We start from the raw sequence: 13,698 nt of genomic DNA on the forward strand, positions 1-13,698 counted from the left end.
AAGGTATCATCTTCCAGATTTTCAGAGAGCCAGCAATCGTACGAGAAACAGAAAAGAGGTCTTTAATAGAAGACATTCATCCTTACGAGGCGTTATTGAGAGGACTTTTGGAGTTTGGAAGAAGAAATGGGTAATACTACGAGATATGCCACCTTATCCATTTCCAAAACAGGTGCAGGTAGTGTTAGCCACTATGGCCCTCACTAACTATATTCGACGGCATCCAACTCGAGCTGATGTTGACTTCGAGCGTGTTGAGGTCAATGATGACGAAGTACCTGTCGAAGCCTATGAATACCGCATTGGTCAATCTCTACCAACAGAGGAGAACGACAATGCTTCAATTTGCACGAAAGATGGAGAAGGTGCGAGTGAAATGAAAGCCCTTCGTGAGGAGATTACTGCCTCATTAGTTGGAGACTGATTACTTCGATTCAGATCTGCTGCAAACACAATTTGTGAAGGGGTTTGCGTTTTTTTATTTCGGTTTATATATTTCAATTTTGATGATAGCCTTTTTCATTACCTAATATGGTAATAATTATGTTTTATACTGCATTGTTTTTCAGGAAAAAATGACTTCCAGGATGTCTGCTACCCCCCGACGAGTGCTTTGTCATTGTGGCCTGCAAACCACACTTTTGACCTCACGGCAGGCACATAGCTACGGTCGGAAGTTTTATACATGCCCCCGAAGCATTGCCGATCAATGCAGATTTTTCCGATGGGCGGACAGTTTCTCTGATGCAGAGGATGACGGTGCTAGTGATTTGCGAGTTCCAGACGACGAGGGGCAGACACGGGAGCTACAACGTGTCATTGTTCGAAATAACACTACCATCATGCTACTCGTCGTGGTCGTATTTGTACAGTTTTTTTTCATTCTGATTCTCCTAGCCAGTGGTTGAGTGACATTTCTGTACTCTGTGCTATTTTGGATGTAAGAAACTGTATGAGTTCTTACGTTTTTATGTAAGAAAAAACGACTTCTTAGTGGCTTAAGGTGCATATATGTATTTTACATTTTATGCTTATAAAATATGTTTGTAAATTTGTATTTGTATAGATGGATTAATATTCATATACTTTGATATATAGATGAAAAAAAAATTTTAAACCTATTTGTGCTCCAAATTACATTTTTTTTAAAAAAAGTGTATAAAGTGAATGTTGAAAACCATTTATTTTATTTAATTAAGTAAAAAATAATATTTTTTATAAACTTGATGTATATTAAGCCCATATTTATACAAATAAATCGAAATATTTTAAACAGTTTAACAGACAGGGGCAGATTGGTCATTTTTACATTAACAGCTGGCTCACAACATTTTTCACACAGCTGCACCAAACAGACAGTCAACTTCCCCACAGCTGCTTCCAGGGGCAGCGCAGCTGCAGCTGAAAAGCTGAGAATCTGCAGCTGCGCCAAACAGGCCCTTAGTCTTAATCCCATAGTGGAGCCACAACAATTTGTTGTTATGCATCAACGCCTCTAAAGCCCATTTGATCTTTGCATACAGCGTTGAAATTTAAGTATTCTTCAACAAGTCTTGGTTTCCGTTTTTATAAGTTTTCCTCTGTGGCCTAGATGTCCTCAATAGCTAGCTCATTCTTTTATTTGATCAAAAATCCTTGATCCTAAACTTTGTTTATAAACATTTATTGATTGAAAATACACATCAAAGACATTTGATGGTAAGGATACCTAGTATTGGTTAAAAAGGTTTATTTACAAAGGGCTAACTACATTTCCAGGTTGGTTGACTTCTCTCAAGAAATATAATATCCTCAATATTTAAGATTTAGCTATTTAATATGTCAAATGACAATTTAAGATTACACACTTGAGGTCCAAAGTTGTTATAATTTGAATGAGCCAAAAACCTTAACTTGTAATTTCCTATATTTGAAGAATTGATATCTTTCAAGGCAAATACGAATTAAAACAAGATCACCTTCTTCATATTTTTCAAAAGAAAAATATGATTATGATTTACCTTTTTAGCATATATTGCATTACTTATAGTTAGCTATTCTCTCACCTTAGTGTGAAGGATTTGAAAATCTTTCATATATGTAAAACAAAAAATAAGATTCAAGGAGATAGCCACATCATTCGATCTCTTTGAATTTTATCCATAGACTATCTCAGCGTGGTTAGACGAAGATCCAAATTCTTGAAACTCCTTTCTACTAAGCACCCAAATAAACTCACAACAATCCTATTAACAACTTCCATCCATCCATCAATCTAAGAGTAGAAGGCAGAGAAAAAATTATATTTATATCAAAATTTTCTACAATATCTTCCAAGATAACAACAACAACAACAAAGCCTTAATTCCACTACAATATCTTCCAAAAAATAGGAAACAAATCTCACATCCGTATTTAACACATGGTGGAGTGTAGACCACACAATCTCACCATCTCCATAAAAAGACTCTTAACATGTGTGATGTAAAGGGTAGAAAATAATCCATCTAAATAATTTGTCCACAACCAAAAAAATAGTACCATGCCCTCTCGTAATCATAAGATTAACAAGTTCTCCAAAAATCTATAAGGAATAAGTAATGCAACGTACTTCCTTAATCCATGTTTAGTGGCTTTGGCTTGTTTGCAAGTGTAACAATGGCCACTAACTTCTAAACATTCCTATTCAGTGAGGAGCAATAAATATCAACTCAACTAAACATTATCTTATTATTCTCTAAATGGCCTGCCATATTAACTAAAATGCAATTTAGCCATGAGAAACTCTCTGAGAAATGATCTAATGATATACAACTTCTTTTTGATGCAGAAGTAAACACCAATCACTAAAAAAGAGCTATGTTTTGTAAGCTTCTTGTTGGATTCTCAATGATATGAAAATCTAGACATAAATGATAATATTTTTTTAGTCTATCAAAATTGGAGATTTGAAATTCTATAAAAGATAATATCAATGCAACTCCAATATTGATATGGACTAAGCAACAAGTCCACGGTGATATTTCTTCATATAGTGCATTCGCTATGGCATTTTTTTGAAATATCAAGCTAGGTTATTTTTATAGACATTTGAAAAACATCATTATAGGAGCGAATGGAACAAAAAAACTTGAACCAAAAAACTCAAAGAGTGATATTATAAAGTTGAAAAGATTTAGAATTGTGAGAGCTTCATGTTAGATTCTTGATGGCATGAAAATCTAGACATAAATGATAATCTTTTTTTAGTCTATCAAAATTGGAGATTTGAAATTCTATAAAAGATAATATCAATGCAACTCCAATTATGATATGCACTTAGCAACAAATACACGATGATATTTCTTCTTATAGTGCATTTTCTATGGCAATTTTTTGAATGTTGAATATCAATTTAGGTTATTTTTGTCGACATTTGAAAAACATCAAATTCTATAAAAGATAATATCAATGCAACTCCAATTTTGATGTGCACTAAGCAACAAATGCACGGTGATATATCTTGTTTTGGTGCATTTTCTATGGCAATTTTTTGAACATTGAATATCAAGCTAGATTATTTTTATTGACAATTGATAAACATCATTATAGCAGCAAATGTACCACAAATTTTGAACCAAAATATTCAAAGAGTGATATTATAAAGTTGAAATGATTTAGAATTGTGAGAGTTAGACAATTGGATTGCTAGTTGTGTTGAAAAACTTGTCTATCAGGATATTTTCCATGGATAAATTTAGATGTGTCTGGTTTTGAGTCAATGTTCATTAAATAAAATTTATGTTATAGTTTTCCTTGCTACAACCCTAAGTATGGATATCTCTTCTGAAGATGAAATTTTATGGCAATTTATGAATGTTGATGGCATCATGTTATTGACATTCACAACACAACATTATGGCAGGTTATTTATTGCTAGAGAATTTTAACCAAAAAAAAAAGAATGGAGAGAATAAAATTATGGAATTGAAATAGTTTAAGATTTTTTAATGTTAGAGAACTGGCTCATCAAGTGCTTTGAAAAACTTATCTATTAGAATTATTTCCATGGCTAAATGTGCATCAGCTAGGCATATTTCAATGAAAATTTTCAAGATAAATCACCAAATAGAAACTAATAATGGACATTTTGGCTTCGAAATTTTTTTACATGAAGAGCAAGAAAACAAAACTAAAAATTACAAGTAATTTTGAAAATATTTAGGAAATATCTTTTGTAACAAATATCCTATAATTTCATAGAAAAATTGAAAGCTACACAACATCAAGATTCTTTACAAAATGAACAAAACATTAACTAATTTTACCACTTCTTTACATGGATTAGATTTCATTGAACTTGAGATACTTGCATGGTGCCCGTCAAATTTCTTGTTCCAATCAAGCATTTTTTGAAGATTTGCTTAAGTTAGAGCTACTTGCTACTTTAGACATACACGGTTGTGCTATCATGCTATTAATCTATAGCTGAGTGTTTGTATTCATCACTGTTAACATAAATAGGAGTGTTAAATCAAGCTCGCAGTTCAGATTAGGGCTCGTCCAAAATTGACCGACTTGAAATTACATGATACAAACCTAACCCAAATATTAAATGGGGTAGAGTCCAACTCGAAATGGACACGTCTTCAACCCACAAGCCCAAGCCTGACCCTTATAACCAATTTAACATAAGACATAATAATTATTTGGATCAATTTCAGGTCAATCATGAGTCAATTTCGAGTTTGTGGGGCTATGTCGAGTCAATTTCAAGTTAATAGGTCAATTTTGAGTTTGCAAGTCAACACAAATACGACCCCAAAAAATTAAACCAGTTAGGATTCTTAGCCCAACCTCAACCTAAAAATTAATCAGGTCAACCTTAGCTCAATTTTTTCTAGTTGAGTCCAGGTTGAGTTGGCATGTCGGGGTCAGTTTTTGACTTCGGCAATTTTTGACACCTCTAAACATAGTGAAAATTTATTGATAGAATCCACATGGAATCATGGGGATACAACATCCATTTTTTTAATAAAAAGAACAAAGTTATCCATTGCCATGAAAGTTTATTCATTCAATTTAAATTAGCTTCAATATAAATTAAGGGGCTCTTTTATATGATAATGAAACAATATGTGCAATTCACTAAAAATTTGTATTCATACTACTGCATAGGAATGAAAATAAAAATTAGGTAGGTAGGGTGAGTGAGCTTGAACACTTAATCATGTGATACATGTTGAAAGAATGTTGTAAGTATGAAAAAATGCATACACAACCAATATTGTGTGTTAAAACAACACACTAAACTCAAAGTCCTAATGTTTAGCAAAAGCTCATCCTTTTAACTACATTCATCAGGTCCAACAAGAAGTTAAGGTTATGGGTAATAATATTATAAAAATATACACGAAAGCATTTTGATACTATAAACGAGAAAAGTAGCCCTTCAGCATTACAAAATACAAAAAAAAGCCTTCTAAAATAATAATTTTCCTTCACAAAGATTGAGAGACATAACAAGACTACTCACAACAGTGAGCATTGATTACAAAGAGGTGAGTTCATAGATCAATGAAGCACCTCTACACGAGTAAATTACCTCGCAAATATGCCATGCACAAGGACAAGGAGATGATCAGGTCCATGCTTGACCTTAGAAATGTTGTATGGAGTTGTAGTTCCTCCTTCCATTGTACCGATTGTATGGTATCCCAAACTCAGATCATAGCTGATAATACCTAATCCTGCATGGATAAATCTCAACACTTTGACAACATAGAAGTTGTTACAAGTATATGACTTGGCTTCTAAGTCAAGATGACACCAGAACCTTTGTGCCAAGAGATTGATTGTTTTCGAAGAAAGATTCTTGATGAATATCCATGAAACATTTTCCAACCAGTTATTCATTTAAAAAAAGAAAATAATTAGGTCAGCCTATTCTGATCCAATTCATTTCAAAATGTTCTTCAACATTTGACATGTGGCCTCTCTGCTATATTTAAATGATATGAAACGTGTGATTCCAGTTTGCAAATAATAAAAGATTACTGAAAATATTTCCGGAAGATAAAACTTAAAAATATTAAGAGGTATACATGTGATTGACAAAACAACAATCAAAGAAGGTGAAACAAAAATCATGTCAATACATACCATAATTTAACAAATACAAATTCTGTAAAATATTTGCAATAAAAACTATGATACTAAAACGAAATATTAAGACAAACTTTTCTTTTGAGGAAGTCCTCATCATGTGTCATACCTTTTCATGCCACATGAGAGCATATTCCACTTTACATGTCAACTTTTAAAGAACCTAATGGAATTCAGGATATACAGACCTTTTTTTCTCCTTAAGAAAAAAACTTGTTCGATGAAAATATTGCAAAGATGTAAGCCAGGCATCAATTCTAAAAGGAAAAGTGCTTAATAAGGTCCCAAGTCAAAACAGGATTAAAATTACCACAATCACTCTCTATCTATCACTCACTAGTATGTTCCCTCAAAACTTTGACATGCTGAATGTTTAAAGAAAGAGGCTATAATCACATTCTAATAGTTCAAAGATCATATTGTTTCTACTATCTATAGTTGATGAAGATGAACAAATGAACCAATTTGCCTTATTCCATAGCCTCATTAACCTTGCAAGAAACAATCTATCCTTCAACATTTATTGATTTAATGACCTTAAGTTTATGATTGATAGTAGCATAATCTAAGCATGAAGTGACCTCAAGTGAGAAACTTCCAAAATACATTATATTCAAAAGAAGCATAAAAAAAAAGTATCTAAAAAGCATTACTTGATGCACCTTCTCAAGTAAAAAACTAGACGAATACAAAGCATTCAATAAAAAGATGGAAAAACAACCCTGTAAAGACTAATACTTAATGCAAATATCTAGCCGAGAACTGCATATTCAAAAAAAAGAAGATTCACCCCCTCCCTTCTTTTTAACAAGTAAACCAGCAAAAACCAAAATTCCAATAACATTCACTCCAATCCTTCTTTTGTAATAAGGAAACCAGCAAAAATCAAAAAACTCCAACATTCAAATCAAAACCAACCGTTGCATCACTTCGTCCCAAGGAACCAAGAGACATACTTTCCCACACCAAATAACCCGCAAAATTCTTGGCCCTTCATCAACAATACGATCAGTCTCATAAGTACTCAAATCACCTTAATTTCAACCCCAACCCCCGTTTTTCACAATAAATAAATAAATAAAATCTCAAACAGAACCACCACATTCTAAACCCTAATTCCAACATAAAACCGAACAACAGATGAAAAACACTGAAACAGACCTGCAAAATTTTCGCGAGGCCGCGAAGGAGTTCCGAAGCAATCGGAACAATAAATGGAGCAAGACGCCTGCCTACCTCTCCTAATCTTGTTGCCTACAGCGGTGCACCGATAACTACGGTAATGGGCAAGAGATGGCGCGCACGCCATCCTATGGAAGAGGGGACAAATTGGGAACAATGCCAGGAAGTAGTGTAGGGATCTCTCTCTTTCATTTATCTACGTATATCGATTTCCATTGGAGTTTGGCACTCTTTGTCTTCTTTGAGTTCATGACATCATCTCCAACCGTCATGTCGCCTTCGACGCTCAGATCAGCGGGAAGTGTACTGGTTTTGCATATCCAGAACGGGCGGGCGAGAATATATATATAGAGAGAGAGATGCATATGATTCATTGGGTGAAAAATGAGAGCCACTTTAGCTAATTAAATATGAGTTATTCAAGAATAAAGAATGATTTTAATAATCCTAATCACGTGGCCACTAAGGATGTAAACGAGGTGAGCTTGAATGAGTCTAGACTCTGCTGGTTAAACAATATCATTGTATATGTTTGACTCATTTATATATTGAGTTCAAAAATTTTGTCTTTATTTGACTTGTTTGTTTATCAAATCGAATAAGAGTTGTTCATCAACAATAAGTCATTTTGACAACCCTAAGCACACAACCATAGGATATTATGGGCAATATGAGATTTAAATCTTATTATTTATATGAAAATATTCATTTAAATATAATTTAATATATTATTATTCTATTTTTAATTAGTATTGTTAATTGATTATAAATATTTTAGTCTTGTAGTCAATTAAATTATTTAAAAACAATACTATATATATATAATGCGTATTATTTCGAGCCAAAAATAAACCAAACAAAACATGAATGAACAAATCTTTATTCGTGTTTGGATTGTTTATATATCGAGCGAAAAAAAAAGTATTTGTATTCAACTTGTTTTCTTAGCGAACAAATCGAGCATGAGCTATTTAAAGAGCTATACACGAGCTATCCTCAAAGAACAAGTCATTTTGACATAATAAATATATATTTTTTTAATTTTAAAAAAGTTTAAAAAATAATATTTTTATGTGATATTAAGGATTTTTGTAGAATAAAATTAAAAATGAAAGTCTGTGTTAGATATGTAAATACATAGAAATTGAGTGATATGTAATTGGGATAGAGGGAGAGGGAGAGAGGAAGATTTAAATGATCCATCTTCTTATTATTCACATGTCTAATATCTAAACATCAATTATTACATACATGTCACTTTATATAAGCACGAAGAAGTGTGTTTTATTTTGAAAAAGTTTAAATGATGATTATTTTGATTTGACACGAAAGATTTTGTATGAAAAAAAAAATAAAGGTTCGGTGCTAGATATTTAAATACATAGAAATGAAGTGATATATATGTAAATGCTTGTAGATAAAATGCATAAACTTTAATTTTTATCTTTATTACAATTAAATCTTTTGTATGACATAAAAAATATCATTATTACAAACTTTGAAAAGTCTCAAAATATATTTTTAATGCATAATTTAAGTGATATAAATGTATAATTCTTAGCTTAGGTGCTAAATTTGTAAATGCTTAAAAATTATGTGGTATTATAAGATATATATTTTGGCATAGTATGTGAGTCTCGTTGGATTGGTCGATACATGTGTTGAATCTAAAAGTGTCGGTGAAACACGCCCAAGGAATAGAATGTTCTGCTAGGAAGTGATAATGGAGAGAGAGAGGGAGAAAGATAGAGAAAGAGAGAGAGCACAGTAGGGAACAGTAAAAAAGAATTTACTTTATTCATGACATGGGCCATATTTATAGGCATAGGTCAAAACATTATAAAAGTACATAGCATTAACCTTTTAGGAGGACTTTTTGGTAATTATAAAGTTATTCACATATAATAAGATCGAGGATTGATTTGACTGATGATAATTGTCGATCGTTTGGTAAGTCTTGACTTGTTTGATATCTAGTCTGAAAGAGTGCTATCGATCGATCGTCCTGAAAGCTGATTACCATCTTGTAGGAGCTTCTCTTGGCACCTTTAGCCAATCGTTCGATCAAAACACTTCTCTTTCCAATATTAAGCCAAACAACGATCATCGAAGACTATTTTTTATCGTTTACATCTTCTTCCTGAGCTGTTCATCTGCCTTGAGATTTGTTCTAACATATTATATATATATACATATCAAGTTCTCCAATTCTCTTGCTACTCAGAAGATGTATAATACATGAGGATAAGATAATTTTTTTAACATGTATGAAATAATTAAATGACATTATTGCACAGTAATGGACTTTCCTATATTTTCGTGCCTTGGCCATTATAAATAGAATTTGGGGTAAGGGAGGTTTGCATCGTCTCCATCTCTTCTAGATCCTTTGTCACGTGTCCTTCTCTTTTCATATTTTTTTGTGATGTCTAGAGGAATGTCGCCTTCTGATAAGAGTGTCTTCCTCAAAGCCATGAGTGATAAGTGTGAACAAGCCCGTAAGTTGGATGTGAAGCATAAGTCTGTGAGTGAGGTATCCACGAAAGGGGTGAGCAGGAAGAGAGCTATGCCCAAGCCAGGTGACAGTGATCATGAATGCCGACTTGGTTATTTCGGTTTCAATGTAGGCTCACCCCATAAGAGGGCTGCAGGACAAACTAGAGGCAATCTTGACGATCATCCTATGAGACACTTGTCAGGGGTGAGTGTTCCTGTTGCAGGAGGGAGATTATCTGTCCAGATGGGATCAAGATCCCCAAGAGTGGTCCTAAGGAGACGGGAGCTGGGGCCGAGACATGGCTTTGATCAACTAAGAATGGTCTTTCTTCTGAAGGAGGAGGACAAGGGAAAGCCGACGAGGACATTTTTTCTTACACCACATATGAATGATGGAAGATTCTTGGTATGTAGCTTGAATAGCCTTTTTCATCTCTATTTTTTTGGTGCAACAACTGAAGTATTGACTTTCGATGTTGTACTGGTAGATACTGATGTTGGTCCTGAGGATGACACAGCGCTTGTAGACCAGGTTGTGGTCGAGGGAGTGAATACGTGATATTTTACCGCAGGGAGAGTGAATATGGTAGAACTGAGTGCACCGGAGCAAGATGCCGAGCTAGATGTTGAGGATCATGGTGTTGAAGGTTGGGGTGTTGGAGGTCAGGGTGCAGACCATCAAGTTTCTTCTGGTGCTACGAGGGGGGAGGAGGAGGTGACCGGGGGCGCCGTGTCTCATCTGACTTCATACTTCACCGCCTTGCTGAGATGGAGGAGCAATTTCTTCATTATATAACTACAGTTATATATATATCATATCATATTAGTCAAACTAAAGGGTACCGGGGTTAACTCAAACCACAACAACAGAAATAAATAATATTAAGTAAAATGGTTGGGGTTACAACTAAGATTCCAACATAAATAAAAATAAGGAAAAATTGGTAATATTCGACTAGTGTTGAATAAGGATATTTGTGGGTAGCGGAGGCGAGGTTGGGATTGACAATGGAGCAGGATGAGAGTTGTTAGGGTGATCGGTGACTAGAGGTTGGAAAGCTGGGCTGCCAGGGGGGCTGCAGGCCAGTGACAGGAAGTTGGACAAGCAAGGCTGCAAGTCAGTTAGTGGGAGTTGAAACAATAGGGAGGTTGGCTAGATCGACGATTAGAAATTAGACAACAAGGCTATAGATTAACAGGTGGAATTTGAAACAACAGGGAGGTGGGTTGTAGTCCGACGGTTGCAAACTAAAACAATTACTGAAGTTCTTTAGAGTGTCGACCAGGTGATGAGAGATTTTGCTGCACTGTGCGAGGAACTCATGGTTTTTCAAGGTAAGATGCTTGTCGATCGTGGGGAAGTGACATGATTTTGTTTAGAACTATTGGTTGTTAGAGAGGCCATCACCGCTCAGATAGGGATATCCAGAATGACCTATTCAGGTTGGGTGGTGAGTTTATGTATGAATGAATTTGTTATTGAGGGTTTGTCTCGGGCGAAGCTGCGAACAGTCTCTTAGTTATAATTTTCCTTCCTCATGTGTAACCAAGGTTTTCCCGCAACGTTCCCCCTTCTTTTATGTATATAAATAAATAAATAATAAAATAAATTATTTTATTTTTCTATTTATGGTAATGATTAATTTATTTGGGTGACGTGTAGTTTTGTCACATCAGTAGCTTTGGCGGGATTTTAGCTTCCTAGGTATCTCTTTTCGTATTTATATACATATAGGTCGTGCAATCGTTCAGAGCTTCTGTTCCTTTTCTTTCTTCAGTTCTTTTTTCCGTTGGCTTCCATATTTTGCTATTCTTTTCTTATTTTTTCTCACATAATATCATAGATTCCTTGGTTCAGAAATACTCTCAGAAATCATTTGGTTATATTCCTGCTACAGAGGTTTTAGTCCTATCTGCGGCAGACATAAAGATATTTAGAATCGTTGTGTTTTGGATCCTACAAATCTTCGACCTGCTCTCTCGACCTTGTCTTTTATAAAGCTCACTTTAAGATGGGTCTTCGGCTGTCGTTTTGTCAAGAGTTGTTGTCAATTTTGAATCATTATAGTATCATCCTTGCTCACATCCTTCCCACCTCAATTATCATTATCATGACCAATGTGCTCTTCTGTCTTAGTATGAAAAACCTGTGGTTGAACAAACTCTTAAATAATTTCTTTTCATCCTGTGTTGGTCGTGATAGATATATTTAGTTCTCCGACAGTACTAACAATCAATTGATGGGGCTTGAGAATAAGGTGAAGGACCGGAAGACAAAATTCTTGGTTGCCTCGTGTGTGGACGAATGGGGGATCTGCACTTCTCCTACAGAGTATGAGGTGAAGAAAGTGAAAACTTATGAAGGGAACGTTTAAGAATACAGGGGGTTGATTGAGGGCAAGCACGTCTCTTTATTTCAGTAACTTGACCCAACGTGATTGAACACATGATTTGTTTGGATTAGGTTGATATCATGACCGAGTATTTGTGGAGATCTGCTGCCCATAAGGAGGTTGCTTAGGAGAGTTGTTGGGGAGAGGGTGGATTTGAAGAGGTTTTAGCAGAGAGGTGGTCATCCCTCACTCGGCAGAGGCCAGGGTCGGTTCGACAAAATCAGGTCGGCCGAGGGGGACGATGAAGGTTGGTGCTAATTATTTTCTTGTTTGTTTGTGTGAAAAACACATTTTTTTTACCTTTTGTGTAATTTGTTTGGTTCTTCGAAAGGGAGCAAGGGGGACTCTACTGATTGCCTAGCCTTTTTTAGTCCAGAGGCCCATCAGTGTTTTGGTGGTGATGAGGAGGCCTCGTTCATATCTTTATGGGGATGAGGAGAGGCAAGTCATGTTTCCCACCTGATCTCTATTGAGATCGATTTTGAAAAGGGAAGAGGAGTTGAGAATTGGACGGAGAGTGATGCCCTTTGGAGGGAAGGAAATGCTCCTATCCCTGATGTCAACTTGCTCCCTCCTCCTGTGCAAGTGGGGTCGGTTCTTCCTGAGTGAGCTTTCTCACACAATCATGGAGGTGGTGTTTAGACGAACGGTCTCTATGCTCTTATTGACAAGGAGATCAAGTGGCTCCCGACCAATCCTTTAAATAGAGATGACCTCTTCATTCTAATTGACATGTTATGGTTTCACAATTTCGAGAGAAACCTGAAGTCAATGGAGATAAGGGACTTCCTACTACAGTCTATGTGGTCATTCGACATTCTTGAAGCAACCATCTATAACACACACGGCTAACTACTACCATGGGTTATTAAACATTTATGACACCATCTTTGACAAGGACGACTAACTACTACAACTAACATCTATGACACCATCTATGACACACACGGCTAACTACTACACACGACTAACTACTATCTGCGGCATATAAGATAAGATGTCGCTTCAACTATTTAGAACATTCATGGTGGTTATTGCCTCTATAGCAACCGTCTATGACACTTGCATCCTACTATCACTAAGAACTGTATTCATCACAACCATATTACGAATATTATCAATGAAATACTATTGTATATTTACGATGATCAACTTTATAACTCTATCTTCTCTAATTTTGGAGAAGAGTGAACTTGTGTACTCACCATTTATAGTGTATCATGTTAACTGGGCTAGGTCGGGCTAGGTCTCATGGGGTTTTCCTCTTTTTAAGGTTTTTTGTATAAAATTGAGTTGTCTCCTCCTGCATACCTCTCCTTAATTATTTGAGTATGTGTTGGGTTTCATGCAACACTAAGACGTTAAACTTATAACTCTACTGATGAGGACGTTTCGACACACATCACTATTATTAAAAATAAATAAATTATAAATCTAAGCCTTTTCTTCGATAGAAAGACAATAATAATTTAAAATGATACAAATTCATATATATATATATATA

At 35.0% G+C, this 13,698-nt stretch overlaps 1 protein-coding gene across 1 annotated transcript in view; it reads right to left on the reverse strand.

Moving 5' to 3' along the window:
* Positions 1–7,606, reverse strand: part of LOC110033725 (putative lipase YDR444W) — a gene marked incomplete at its 3' end in the record, with an annotated part of 19,211 nt that extends 11,605 nt beyond the window's left edge. Inside the window, exons 1-2 of the mRNA XM_020737785.1 lie at positions 7,285–7,606; positions 5,564–5,708 (exon numbers count right to left, since the gene is read on the reverse strand). Of these exons, the coding sequence (XP_020593444.1) occupies positions 5,564–5,708; positions 7,285–7,432 (293 nt within the window). The remainder of the gene's footprint in view (positions 1–5,563; positions 5,709–7,284) is intronic.
* Between the last annotated feature and the right edge of the window lie 6,092 nt (positions 7,607–13,698).

The sequence above is a fragment of the Phalaenopsis equestris genome, unplaced genomic scaffold, assembly GCF_001263595.1.
Source record: "Phalaenopsis equestris unplaced genomic scaffold, ASM126359v1 Scaffold001269, whole genome shotgun sequence".
Classification (NCBI taxonomy): domain Eukaryota; kingdom Viridiplantae; phylum Streptophyta; class Magnoliopsida; order Asparagales; family Orchidaceae; genus Phalaenopsis; species Phalaenopsis equestris.